This window comes from Mesoplodon densirostris, chromosome 14, assembly GCF_025265405.1.
Source record: "Mesoplodon densirostris isolate mMesDen1 chromosome 14, mMesDen1 primary haplotype, whole genome shotgun sequence".
NCBI classification, from domain to species: domain Eukaryota; kingdom Metazoa; phylum Chordata; class Mammalia; order Artiodactyla; family Ziphiidae; genus Mesoplodon; species Mesoplodon densirostris.
In genome coordinates, this window is record NC_082674.1 from 73,008,335 (window position 1) to 73,020,936 (window position 12,602).

Consider the following 12,602-nt stretch of genomic DNA (forward strand, 5'->3'; position numbering starts at 1 on the left):
AGCTCTGGAAGGCTGGCAGAACTATCAGCTCATAGTGCAAGTCTGACCCTGAGTGAAGATTTGGAAGAAAGATTTGGTAAATCATCCCAGACTGCCTTGTAATCTACGTAAAATCCTTCAAGGCTGTCAGAGTCCTTGAAAAAAGGTCACTGGACAGAGGAATCCTGGTCTCCAAGAAATGGCCTGCCTTAGGATCCCTGCTGTGCTGACTAGGAGCAATCAGGGGCAAGGCCGGCCTCCAGGCAAACGTGGTGATGGATTTAAGAGCAGCAGCTGGGACCTTTGGCCAGTTATGCTCCCTGTGGTCATAACTGTGAAACAGGAGACTCTCAACGTGGATGCTTCCTTGTGATAAGATCTGGTTGTTTATTTCTGTCAGAAATAATACTGAAGCAACGTTGCGTCCTTCTCAGCATATCATACCCCAGAGATCTAAAACGTTCGTTTGTTCTGTTATTGATAATGTTCACCTCTTGGCTAAGGTAGTGTTCACCAAATTTATACCTACTGTATTTCTTGTTGTGATTAATACTTTGTGGAGAGATATTTTGGGTTTTGTAGCATCCTGCTCCTTGTAAACTTTCAACCAGTAGTTTTATAATTCATTGATTACTCTTGCCAGAACCTATCATTACTATGATGGTTGTAAATAATGATTTTTACATTACATCATTCCTTCTATATATTTATGGTTTGGCATTCTGAGAGCCCTTCCTTCCCTCCCTTCCTCTTTTTTTATTCATATTCTGTATGATAATTATTTATTTTATGGTCAAATTGCTCAGATTTACCCAGTGTGAGTCTCTTCAAGCTGGATCTTTTTACACGTCCCACCACTCTTTCCTACTTTCTGGCACAGTAAATTTTCTCCAGGATCATTCTACACTTTCCTTGCTCCAGCCCTGAAACAGAAACGTGGATATACATGCTTGTATACATCACATACACATGTGTGTGTTTGTATATCCTCGCACTTCCATATCTACTTCTGTAAATACCTAGCACATGCACTCACTCCCTCTCTCTCTCTCCAGATGGGTGGACGGATGGATGGATGGATAGACAGATCTGTATAAATAACTTATGGTCAGACTTCCATATCCGTGGTTCCTCTGTATCTGCAATTCTGCAACCATGGGTTCCACCAACCACAGATCATGTAGTACTGTAGTAATTACTATTAAAAAAAACCCTGCATCTAAGTGGACCTGCCCAGTTCAAACCCATATTGTTCAAGGGTCAACTGTAACTTGCTAAATAAAGCCCTTTAACCAACTATATTAAAAATACCACCATTGGTCTGCGTATGGAATGCCATCCAAACCTGCTTTGTCCTTACTGGTTCCACATCCAGAGGGTCCTCTGCTATTATGCTTAGTTCTCTCCTCATGTGCATCTTTTCAACAAGAGAAACTTTTTTTTTTAAACCTCCACAATGTAGGTATATCCACTTTTGTTTCTAGCTCCAGGATTTTCCCTCTCCCTATTATGGATCTGTAGTTAAAGCACAGCATAAATAAAAAAGCTTCAACTGTTGAAACTCATGAATTTTTCTGTGTATGCAAAATAATCTGAGAACTGTTTTGTTTTTGAAATTGGCTTCCAGAGTTCATACCATATTTTGATCTTATATACCTTATGACAATATAGAACAATCATATGAGGTCTTAACTACAAGGGATAATTATTTAATACTTTTTCAAATTCTATTAAAATAATTTCCTGCTTTGGCAATACCCACTATTCAATGAAAAAAATATAACATGAAGTTATAAAATGGAAAAATATCACAAAATGCTCCTTGCCTAGGAAAACCACTCTGGAAGAGTATCCCTTTACACATGATCTTATGCATGTACACATACATGTGTGCACATGCACACATACACAAACACTAACAAAGATTTATGGTTGATTATACTATGAAGGCTACAATCTGTGACCTCTCAAAGCCCATATTGTGTATCTCCTGCGATTATGATATGTCATAAATTTTTAAAATAAATTTTTTATTTAATTTATTTATTTTTGGCTGCATTGGGTCTTCGTTGCTGCGTGCGGGCTTTCTCTAGTTGCAGTGAGTGTGGGCTACTCTTCGTTGCGGTGCGCGGGCTTCTCATTGCAGTGGCTTCTCTTGTTGCGGAGCACAGGCTCTAAGCACGTAGGCTTCAGTAGTTGTGGCACACGGGCTTAGTTGCTCCACAGCATGTGGGATCTTCCTGGACCAGGGCTCAAACCCGTGTCCCCTGCATTGGCAGGCGAATTCTTAGCCACTGTACCACCAGGGAAGTCCCTGTCATCATTTTACCGGCTTCAGATTAATATAGGAATCTATCAAAACTCAAATTCTTACAGCTGTACACTAATTTCCATTAAAAAATTTAGTGACATCATTGATGTGGTGTTCATCTTTTTGGTATTTTAATCTCATAATCAATAACTTCCAATTATATGATTTCTAAATCAAAGAGATCTAATATATTCTGATATATATACTCCTTTCCTGAAACCATGCTTTACTGCAACCAATAGGGAAAAGCACATAAATGTCAGTCTTGTCTCAATAATACACTGGATAATTTTATCAAATTCCTACAAGTTTTCTGGGTATTTGCCTCATGGATGTGGGGGAAGAATATGGCATAGCCCCTACCTGAGAAGTTTAGAAGAAATGCTACAATAATTAGAAGGCAAACATTTCAAAGTCTGGATGAAAATGCAGAGAATTAGAAATCAGTAAGTTCAAGGTCAACTAAAAATTTTTTTTTCTAGGGACAAACAATTTTTGTGACACTTTCAAAGTGTTACAGTAAACCCTGCCTTAATATTGACAGACAAAAAATCAATTGTATACTATGCAGTTACTGTTGTTGCAAAGTTAATCATGTTTTTTCACTCTGTACCATCAGAAAAAAAAATCACAAGATAGTTCAATTTCTACTGAACACAGTCCTTGGAAAACTAGACGGGGTCTCAAATAACCACCCAACTTGAGAACAGAGGCTGCGGGAGGCAAGGAGCCAGTTGCGATAGGCTAATAGCATATTAATATTGAAGATTGGGGGGCTTCCCTTCCCTGGTGGCGTAGTGGTCAAGAATCTGCCTGCCAATGCAGGGGACACGGGTTTGAGCCCTGGTCCAGGAAGATCCCACATGCTGCACAGCAGCTCAGCCGCGTGCCACAACTACTGAAGCCTGCACACCTAGAGCCCGTGCTCCACAAAGAGAAGCCACTGCAATGAGAAGCCCACACACTGCAATGAAAAGTAGCCCCCACTCACTGCAACTAGAGAAAGCCTGCGTGCAGCAATAAAGACCCAGGCAGCCAAAAATAAATTTAAAAAATATATATTGCAGATTGGTTTTCTGCAGTAGTTTTCAGTATTTCAACAAAAGTTCATGTCCTGAATTAATTTTATTTTGCAGGTTTCCCCATCTGGATACAACTTTCATATATTATACATTTCCCCCTTTTGGTTTATTTAAAACACAAGTACTGAGCACACCTAAAAGCACTAGTCAATGATAAGGTTGTGTAGATTCAGCAGCCAAGTCCCTGCCCTCATGGAGCGCACATTCTCATGGACATCAATTTTGACGAGCTCATCCTTACACTTTTGTTAAAGCCCAGACCAAACTCTTTTCCTTTCTAAGTGCTATCTCCTAAGTGACATCTGATAAATGTCAAAGTTCGGAATGCAGCCCTTACTGCACCACTCAGAAGGGATCTCTGCTGTGTGCTCTGCTGAACACTAGAATCTGTTTAGCTACTGCTTCAACACCAACTAATTTAAAATACTTTCTCTCCGATGAGACCTGACGCTTGCAAGAATTCACGCTGCACGTGAGTTTTTTGAAAACATCATTTTGTAGAACTTCTATCCTCTGACAGTTCCTTGATGTTCTTACCACTCTCGCTGCTTTCATAAAATGTATCCCCAGTATGCATTTTGTGATGACTTATAAGATTGGAGCGCCAACTGAAGCTTTTACCACACGTCTCACACTGGTAAGGTTTCTCCCCTGTATGAACTCGCCTGTGATACTGCAGCTGTGAAGACCGACTAAAGACTTTACCACACACATCACATCTGTATGGCTTCTCTCCAGTGTGGATGCTCTGATGAAGCTGAAGACTTGAGGCCTGACTGAAGTGCTTCCTACACTCCCCACACTTATATGGTTTCTCTCCTGTGGGGACCTTCCGATGCATGTCGAGGTTCAGGCTCCACATGAAGCCCTTCCCAGTGTCTTGGGCAAGACACTTGGCCACTGTATTTATTTGTACTTATCTACACTTATCTGTCACTTGGGGGTTATAATTGTACCTGGTCCATGGGTACGTTGTACAAAAGATCTGTAAAGTAGTTACAAGAAACCGACACAGAGTAAGCACTCCACAGACATTGGCTATTAGCTATTGGAAATATTTCTCCGTGAAACAGATGACTTTATCAGTGGATGACTCGGTGGGAGACAGTGAATCACAGAATCACAGTATGTTGAAAGTGACCTAGTTCACACTATTATGTGAAAAAAAGAAAAGTGTGCATGGGTAGAAAATGTCTGAAAGTTTACCTAACAAATAGTTCATCATGTTAACTTGGAGGATTAGAATAAATCAGGAAAGGAGGAAAGAAAAACTTGAGTGTAATTCATTTGTGTTTCTATCATTTGTGTTTCTACACTGAGACTCTGAATACACTGGAAGTGCAATCTATTTTAATGTGGCGGGATAAAGGTTTTCAAGTTTTCCTGATCCATCCGTATTATTATCTCAGAATTGCTGGCATTTCTTGCCATCTTCGGTTCTACACCCATTTGAGTCAGTGGGCCATTCTGGACGGAGGAGATAATAGAGCAGAAGTGAAGTGAGAGGAAAGGAGAGACAAGATTTTCTCTTTTCTCTTCAAAGAGGAAAGGTCTTTGGAATGGGAACAACTCACAACCAAACTTTGGGGAAAGGATGTGATGGAAAATGAGACAAACATCCTACCCCTGTGATGAGAAGGATTCCCTGGGCTGGATGGAGGGAGGTCACAGGTGGCTGGACAAGGAAACCAACTAGGGAGAAACACACACAAGTGCAGAGCAAACACCCTGAGGCCACTCAGCCTGACTCCATGCAAACATGTGTCCAGCAGCCAGCCCTTCACCTGTGGCTCCCCAGCAAGACAGGTTCCTCGGGGGTGCCAACTCATTCTGAGTCCATTATGCCTGGCCATTCATAAACCGCTGTCTAACGTGTGAGGAATAAAGTCTCAATGTGTATGAGGAAATTGGGGAAGGAGATTGAAAGGTTACTTAAACGGAAAACAAAGAAGTTCGGGAAGGCAGGATGGTAGAGAGACAAGAAAAAGACCTTAAAAGATAGAAAGGATTTGCCAAAGAAGAGAAAGAAAAAGAAATGATTCCGAATGGGTTAACCTGCAGCTAGGAAGTTAAGGAAGATTATTGATGGGTGAAGACTATGGAATAAAGTGAATAAAATGTATCAGAAGTTGCTGAGACTATGGTAAGCAGCATGATTATCAAATTATGAATTGGCTGCACTGGCATTCTAGGGGGGCACTAGGAAGGGGAAGCAGATGTTCATGAGATGACAGTAGCAGGTGGAAAGTTGTTTCAGGGGAAGATCAGTCTTGCAGAGGGTGTATCAGAGGAGGGCAAGTGTGAGCAAGCAAGGAAATACTAAGTGTATACGGTTCCTTCACTGAGTGCACCCAGCCCCGTGGTCAGCCTTGAGAACAAGCAGGACTTCAGGTACTGGAGCTACATTTCAGTCGTCAAGACTTGAGAAGACACCCTTAACTCAGGTCTTCTCTTCAAACTCCATCTTTCCTTCTTGACCTTCATTTGGCCTCTACCCTTACCCTCAGGCTGTGGACTGAGGCCACAGAGCAAGATGGGTCACTAGTGTCCTCCATCCCCTGGCGACTGTGGTTCACATCAGTGGAGTACCAAAGGCAATAACCAAGTAACAGACACAAGAGTGTATGAAGAAGAGATTCTGGTAAGGCTTTCTGTGACAGTGTGGGCCAAGTCGGCTCTATATGGCTGGTATCACGTGAATTATGAGCAGCCTTAGGGGAGAAGTTCTCAGAAGGCAGAGCCTGGCTCTCTAGAGGCTCTGCGTGCTCACAGCCCACTCCAAGACCTCAGTTACAGCTTCGGCCCCCAATCTCTCTCCCTCTGCCTGCTCACAGTTTTGTTTTGTTTTTTTTTTTTCTTTTTGCGGTATGCGGGCCTCTCACTGCTGTGGCCTCTCCCGTTGCGGAGCACAGGCTCCGGATGCGCAGGCCCAGCGGCCATGGTTCACGGGCCCAGCCGCTCCGCGGCATATGGGATCCTCCCAGACCGGGGCACGAACCCGTATCCCCTGCATCGGCAGGCGGACTCTCAACCATTGCGCCACCAGGGAGGCCCTACTCACAGTTTTTGAAGTCTTCTTTCCTCCACATTTCTCTTGAGAGGTGGAGGAGGAAGATGAGCTTCAGGCCAGCTCAGACTCCCCTGGGATCCCAGCAGGATGCCTATCATTAACCTCCCACCTTCTAGGAAGCTCCTAAGATCTTCACATTTGGGGCAGTTTTCATTTCAGCTGTGCTTCAAATTGCTGGCTGGAGACGGCCTGTTGGAAGGTGGCTAAAAGCAAGTAGCAATCCTTCGGGCAGCCTGGCCCTTCTCGACTGTCAGACATCTTCAGGGATATTCTACGAAATGTTGTTTGTTCTAGAGAAGGGAGGGAAACAATCCAATTGTCCAATAATGCTTGAATGGAAAATAAATGATGCTATATGCATGTGATGAAATAATATCAAGCAGTCAAAAATCAAAGACCTAGATCTATATGGATTCACGTGGATAAGTCTTGAAAACATAATATTGATTGAAAGAAAATAAGATCAAGAACGTTAGATTGTGATAACAGGTATGTAAGTATTTAAATATTTAAATCAATTCAACATATTGCTTCTATATATATAGATGCAAGAAAATAAACTTTATCCAAAGAACACATTATTTACATTTAATATGCTCATTTATCTAGGAGACCCAAAAGAACCCACAGATAAACTAGCAGGAACGAATAAGACGGTTCAACAAGGCACACACATACAAGATCAATACATTTTAAAAATCAGTCAGGCTCCTCTACACTGGCGATAACAAATTAGAAACTGTAAAAGAAAATAAGAAAAAAAGAAGATCTAAACATAGTCACAAGAGCCATATAAATTATTTAGAGCTAAGCATACGTAGAAGGCAATATAACTAACAAACTGAGTACGAACAGTTAAACTCCGCCCAACCCAAGGTTAGGAAAAGACTGTTGTTACTTTATGAGAACAGACCCTCTTCTTAAGGAGCAGATCAGTAAGTGAGAGTGAATCAAAGAAACACAGCATTTGAAAAGTCAGCTAGTCCAAGCCTCTTGATCGCACATACAGAAGCTGAAGCCCAGATAGGTTGAGTTACTTGGTAAAGGGCCCAATGTCCTGACTCAAGGACTAGCATTTTTCACTCATTCGCAAGACACAATCAAATGCAGTACCTTGGCAAGAGATGGGGAAAAAATGAAGAAATCAATTATATAGTTCCTCATCTTTAAGTACAGAAATAGCCGTGACAAAATTACACGTATTGAGGGAAAATTGAAGTGCAGAGTTTAAAATGTCAATAATCCACAGGGAAACTGGAGACCATTTAAAATATTCATATTAAATCTCTCTAGAAAAGACATTCAAAGATCTCCAATCAAAATGTGAATGTTATAACAGACATGGTATGATACAATTTATAATAGATATGGTATGAACCTTTCCCTTTCACGGGAAAGGTTCGGCTGGGAAAAAGGAATTGTTCTTGAAAATGGGGCCTGAGCTATTGCAGACACTGTGCTCAACCCAGGTCCACCGAATGCTCTGATGTCAGCACTGAGGTCACAGAATTCCGCTGTGCGCCTGGCAACCTTGCAAACATAACAGCCCTGGTGAGCACTAGGCAGTACTGCTGGTTCACTAAGTGGCACAAGTTTTTCAGCCATTTAGGAGACTTGACTATTTTTGTTTGTATTGAATCATTTCAACGGATTGCCCAAGAGCCAACAAGGGCCAACCTGTAGGGAAGAGGAGGAGTTGGACATCTCTTGAGGCATCTTCTAAGGGAGACTTCTAGTTGGTACCATGAAACGGCGACAAAAGAGGAAACATCTGGAAAATGAAGAGTCCCAGGAAACTGCCGAGCACGGAGGAGGTATGTGGGGGGCAACTTGTCTGGGGCACATGGGTTTCTGCCAAACTGAACCTTCTCTAGGAAGCGGGGGACTGAGAACGTGTCACCTGTGAAGCAGGGAGCGAGAGACCTTGTCTCACTGATGCTGCCGTATCCATCCGGAGGGTCCCTGTGGTGTGAGACGGCACAGAACGGCCAGATGCCCCCTGGGAGATGGGAGGTCAGCTCCGCTGGTCTGAGGACTCTCTCCTGGGGCAGCCGGGCCTGGAGCTTTGTCGCACTCACAGCAGGCTGCATCCTGCTTGCACAGACCTAGAGGTGCAGCTTTTCTCAGTCCCCGATTTCTCTCTTATGCTCTTGGATCTTTCCCTGGGGTCATGAGGTGGGGGATGTGAAGGATGCAAGGATGCTGAGAGAGACCCATGAGTTGCTTGGCCTCTTTTACCAAAGTGGAAAGAGAAGCCCCATGCGTTGAAGGCCCTGTTGAAAAATATCTTGACAAGTGGAATGCACTTTGAAAGAAGATTGTTTGTCTAGGGATGGTGTCATATTGAAAGCAAGGAGGTTTTATTCCTTCAACAGGAAGAATTTCCCAAAGGAGATCAAGGGAAGGGAAGGGTTTTCCAGAGACTGAGACCGCGTGGGCGGGGGTGAGAAATGGCCTCAGGGTCCTGGGGGGAGATCTGAGAGCCACGGGCCACGTGGTGTCTGCGTGCATTAAATGTAGGCGAGTAGCTTGCCCTGGGAGAGGGGTGGTCACCCCAGAGCTCCAGCTAGAGGCCTCTGCCCCAGATTAGAGCCCAGTAGCTCCTACCAGGCCCAGGGCCCTGGAGACTGTAGGATGGGCCCTGGGAATGGAGCTCTAGACAGCAGGCAGATTTCCAGGCAGTGGCTGGGACAGGCTGGGGAAGGCAATGACTGCCCCTGACCATTCAGAATAGTTTGCTCTATGTTCCTGTGTGTGTGTGTGTGTGTGTGTGTGTGTGTGTGTGTGTGTGTGTGTGTGTGTGTGGTAGTGCAGAGAAGTGCGGGATGAATGGGGGTAGAGTGCTTACCAGATATAACGTCTGCGTGGTAAAGTTCTTGTCACCCTGCCTGGACCTGGCTGACACTCGTTGTACGTAAGAGTGTATACAGATTTCTTGTTAGGGGTGTTTTATGAGACAGTAACTCATACACCCATGTACACTCTGATACAGCAAAAATATCACACACCCCACATATAACTTCCTTAGTAAACCACACACAGCACATGGAGGTATATACACGGATCCCTCCTGTACTACGTTCTCATACAACCCATCTGTATCACAATCCTCTCCTCCAACACCAAACGCTGGAGATGAGATATGTATATAGACACACACACACTATATATAGGACACACACACACACTATATATATATATGTATCTCCTCAACTCTCGCACAAACACAGCTAACTTCAGCCATCGCTAAATACCTCTGTAAGAACCAGTCACGTGTCATACACACCACACTTGTAACACATTCTTGAGTAATGCCAGACCCGCTTTGTACAAACCACAGTAAACCACAGTCTCACTAACCCATGTCAGGGTTGCCAGAGGAAATATGGGCTATCCAGTTCAATTTGAATTCCAGATAAAGAACAAGTAATTTTTCAGTATCAGTATGTCCCACATATTGTATGGGCCATACTCACACTAAAACTAAGTCAGGCCAAATACTGCATGGGAATACTTACACTAAAAAATTATTCTGGGTTTATCTGAAACTGAAATTTAACTGGGTGCCTTGTATTCTTGTTCGCTAAGTCTGGCAACCCTTATATACGTACCACCAGCTGATGTATTATATATTTATTGTAGTTTTGTTTAGTGTGTGTCTTCCCCTACTAGAATGTGCAGCGTTACCAAAGACTACAACAATGGAAGAGTGCCGGATACACAGGAGTAGCTGCTTACTGAATCTTGGTGAATGAATGAATGAACACGCACCATAAATACAAGCCACACCATGTAATGAGGAAAAGTTACATGTCCCAGAATTCCTGACTTGTGAACAGAAACCATGCACACAAAGGCCACAGACACACATAGACACATCTGCACTGTGCTCCCCATGCCAACCCCACACTTACCACAGACTTAACTGATACACATCACTCACTCTTCCCACACACTCACAGTCACCACCGAGGCCTACATTACCAACTAGACAGTGAGAGAATAAGTATTGATTGGAATTAAATCCTGGAGGATCCACTGGGAACCACACTCTCAACTGTGTGTATTCACTGCACCTGACACGTGTCACACACTCAGTAAATATTTGTGGACAGAGGACTGATGAACCCACCCTGAGCCTTTCATTCCTCCCTCAGGAATCTCGAAGTCACAAGAGGATCCCCCTCGGCTTGGATCCACTGTGGTGGCCCAAGGCTGCAGCCCAGGGTCAGGGGAGGTCTCCTCTGCCTCTAAATACTTCTTCTGTACTTCTACTCCGCTCAAGCTCAGCTACGCTGGTAAGGGCGCGGGGCTCCTCAGGTGAGGGGGTGCTTGGCTGTGAGGCAGGAGGCACACAGATCCCAGGGAGGCTGAGAGGAAATCCAGAGTCATCAGAGGTGATGAGGGCTCTGTGGAAGAGCCTGGGCAGGATGGCTGAGCTGTTCCGAGGGAGTGGATGCCAGCTGAGTCTGGGGGGGCGGTGTGAATACTGGTAGTACCATGGTGGGGAAGTCAAGGAGCAGGGGCCGGAAAGGTCTGGGCTTGAGGTGGAGGGAAGAGGGACCAGATGAAGCATCTTCAGAGGAAAATGTAGGCATTGTCTTTGCCTTTGCCTTTGCTTCCAGAGAAGGACAGAATTCTGCATCATACACCTCCAGCCTGAGAGCAGGACCATCCAGCTCAGGTCCACACAGCTCACACATACATCCGCCCTCCAGGCACAGCCCTTCTGAGAGCACACAGAAGCCCCAAGCACCACAGCCCCATTCCACAAGGAATGCACCACCGATATTCCCAAACTCACACTCCTTGTCATACACGCATCCAGCCGCATCCCTCACATACCACAGCCCTCACCACCATACTCCACACCCCTGTATACAGACACCGCTCCAGTATCCCCCCCACGCACATGAAAAGCCCACAGATGACACCAGATACACCGCTCCATCCTACGGCCAACAGACACCAAGCTCACGACATAGCTACGTCATGCAAATGTCCCTCTCTCGTCTACCACACCTGCTCCCTCAGCTTCCGGCACAGCCCATGCATGTTATTATGGTTTTAATTTCCTTTTTCAGCAATGCGGAGATTTCGAGACACTGCCTGGCTTACAGCACCCCTAGCCCAGGTTCAGGAAGAAGGGGAGACCGCTCCCCCATCACACTGTGTCTCCTCCTCGCCCTCTTCACCCTGTAAGAACGATCTGCACCCAGACAAAGAGGAAAGGGGCATGAAAATATACTACATGCAGGTACAAGTGAACAAGGGTGTCGCTGTCTCCTGGAAGACAAAGAAACCCTTGGAGTTGCCTGAAAAGCAGCTGACGATAGAAGAAGTGACCCTTCCTGAGGATGCGTGCACAGTAGGCACGTGCCCCTCTGATGTGTTCACCGAAAGCCTCCTGTCTGACAGTGAGCCCACTGGGGAGGAGAAAGAGTATGAGGAAAGGGCAGAGCCAGGCAGCCCATCAGGGTCACCTGCCGTCGAGGAGAGACCCAGGGCCAAGACACCGGACTGGATGGTGACCATGGAGACCGGCTTCAGGTGCATGGCCTGCTGCCGGGTCTTCCCCACCTTGGAGATCCTCCAGCAGCACGTGAAGGGCGGCGTCCTGGAGGGCTTCAGCTGCCGTGTCTTTCATCTCACCATGGCCCAGCTGATGGGCAATGTGGAATCCGGGAGCACCTCTGAGGAGGAGGAGGAGGAGGAGGAGGAGGAGGAGGAAGAGAAGCAAGAAGAAAAGGAGAATGAGGGAGAGCAGCCCACGGGGGAAGGCCCCAGCCCAAAGAGACCCCGCAGGCAGGCTCTTTTCTCTCCTTTGAGTTGCAAACAGCAACTGAGATTCATGGGACAGAAGATCCTGGAAGACGCTGTGGCCGTCCCTTGGAAGAGGTAAGGCTTGAGGCTGGCAGTCTTCTGAGCCTATGTCACGAGGGCCCAGAGGAGTCTAAGGGAAGGGGCCGCACACATGTGCTGGTTGACCTAATGGCTCTGCAGTTGCATCCGATGGGACACACCCAGCACTACCAAAGGCGCTGACCTCTGTTGACGTCAACAAGAAGGTGGAGCCTTTTCCTAGGCGTTTTCTCAGGGTCTGCACGATGGACCTCAACTCTTAGAGGACGTACTGCCAGCAGCTCCTTCTCGGCAGAGA

At 45.4% G+C, this 12,602-nt stretch overlaps 1 protein-coding gene across 1 annotated transcript; it reads left to right on the top strand.

The window, feature by feature from the left end:
• Positions 1-8,186: 8,186 nt before the first annotated feature.
• On the top strand, positions 8,187-12,215 carry LOC132501458 (protein FAM170A-like; the record flags this gene model as incomplete). The annotated part of the gene is made up of 3 exons (XM_060117026.1): positions 8,187-8,256; positions 10,600-10,740; positions 11,527-12,215. Coding segments are annotated over exons 1-3 (900 nt in total), but the record flags the coding sequence as incomplete, so codon positions are not given.
• Positions 12,216-12,602: the final 387 nt, after the last annotated feature.